Source organism: Entamoeba dispar, genomic scaffold (genome assembly GCF_000209125.1).
Source record: "Entamoeba dispar SAW760 scf_1105229460353 genomic scaffold, whole genome shotgun sequence".
NCBI classification, from domain to species: Eukaryota; Evosea; order Mastigamoebida; family Endamoebidae; genus Entamoeba; species Entamoeba dispar.
In genome coordinates, this window is record NW_001854150.1 from 1 (window position 1) to 2166 (window position 2166).

The window sequence follows — 2166 nt, forward strand, 5'->3', positions numbered from 1 at the left end:
TGATTCTATAATAACAGAACATACTCTATAGAATTATTAGAGAAAAATTCAAATACAAGATTAATCTCCTCTGAGTAAGGATCAATAAAACTAATTCTATTAATTTTAATTAATTCCTTTTTATTTACTTCTTTTGTTTATTACGATAATAAATTAAAATGATTCATTATTATTTAATAGTTAATTCTCTTACTATCTTTTTATTGATTCAAAATAGTAATAAAATTGAACTATTAATGAAAATAAATGAATACTAAACTTAATACATAAAACATATAATATTACATTGATGCTCACTTGATTATTATTTGATGATAATTTATAAATAAATCAACAATACATTTGCTTTATATTAATGAGAATGATATAAATAATCTGAGTTTTAGATTGATTGTGAAAAATCATTGTAATGATACTTAAAAACTATTCATATCACATTATATTCCATGAAAACTATAAAAATAAAAAACAAGAATTAGTTAGATAAGTTAAGATTAATTGAATTTGTTACAATACTTTCATAAAACTATTGTAGAGCTAAAGATTGATTTAATGAATGAAAAATATTTAATTGTTAAGAATAAGAGATATAACCATCAAATACAAAAGAAAGAGATTAAAGTGGGATACAAGTCATATTAGGATATGTGAATTCACTCAAAATATGATTTTTCACCATTTGACTATAAAATGTTAATGAGTTAGAAGAAATAAAATAAAAACAAACACAATATTCATGATATAAGTAAAAGCATATTTCTTGATCCACTGAGTTTGAGAAATTAAAGAGAAATCACCAAGAATCAAAGGATTATTATAGAATGAGAAATAAAAAGAATGACAAGGATATTGATATAAGTTAAAGAGAAGGACACCAGAGAATGTAAAGATATATTTAATACGAAAAGAATGATGTAGAAATGGACTAGGTAATGTAATTGAACCATCTAAGTATATTGTTATTGGTGAAGAAGAATTTAAAGAAACAAGAAGTTGAGAAGAAAGGATTGTAGAATAGTTGTCAGAATGAGAAGGGATGAAAGGAAGAACAGACGTAATTGAAGGACGAAATAAAGACAAATCAACAGAGGTAATTCTTAAAGAACTAATCAAAGGAGGGAGTTTTGATGAGAGAATGATGTTGTTGAGTAACATGAGTTGAGGAGATAAAGGAGTTAATACAGAGTGAAAAGAAGGGACAAAATGGTTAATGAAAAGATTAAAAGAGTCATGAGTGTGAATAGATGAGTTTGTTAAGAGATGAGCAACTAAAGAAGCTGAGTGTGGTGGAGGAATAAAAGTGATAGGTTGAATGAGATATTTTGTTGGAGGATCAAAAAAGAGGCGAAAAGTATTAGAAGAGGGAATACAAGAACGGATATTCGTAATAGGAATAACATGAGAATCAAGAATAAGAGACTTGTTTGAAGGGGAAGATGAGAATAAGAGAGCCGAAGAAAATGACTGATCAAGTAAGGTAATTGGAATGTGGTAATGATGGCGAATGTCAATAAGTGAAAGAGAAGGTCTCCAATGTATTATATGCTTGAAGATACAGAAAACTAAGAGTAAGAAGAAAGCCAAAAAAAGAATCATCAATTTAAAAAAGAAAAGAATGTTATTTATAACAATGTCTTTTCATCAAAAATATGATAAAACTCAAATGAACACGTGGGGGTGAGTCAAGGAAAAACAAATGAATAGTTAGTTGTCAAAGAGTATAGATGAGATAATGTGTTACGTCACAATGAAAGGATAAAAAGGAAGGATAAAACTTAAAAAACAAGATAATGGAAGACAGGGTTAGAATTATAGAAGAGATTATAAGAGAGTATGAAGGTGAATTTGATGAGAAGAAAGCTGAGAATTTGATGAAGTTAGTTTCAATTATGGAGGAAGTTCATCAAAAGGACAAAGTTGTCATTCCACAGAAGAAAGTAGTTTATGAAGTATTTGAGAGTCCAAACAAAGAGACTGTTAGTAATTTTGTTGCAGCAACATTTGATGAACCATTTGGAATAGATATTGAAAAGACAATGGAAGAGTTTGAGAAGAAAAAGAGAAGTATTGAAGAGCGAATGAAAATGATTGGAGAGATGATGAGACATCAAGAGGTTAAAGAAAAAATAGGTCAAGAAGTGATTGAGCAAATAGAAACAACAATCA

At 27.7% G+C, this 2166-nt stretch overlaps 1 protein-coding gene across 1 annotated transcript; it reads left to right on the forward strand.

Moving 5' to 3' along the window:
* Nucleotides 1-1790: 1790 nt before the first annotated feature.
* On the forward strand, nt 1791-2166 carry EDI_136170 (uncharacterized protein; the record flags this gene model as incomplete). Its single annotated transcript, XM_001737091.1, has 1 exon — nt 1791-2166. A coding segment is annotated over one exon (376 nt), but the record flags the coding sequence as incomplete, so codon positions are not given.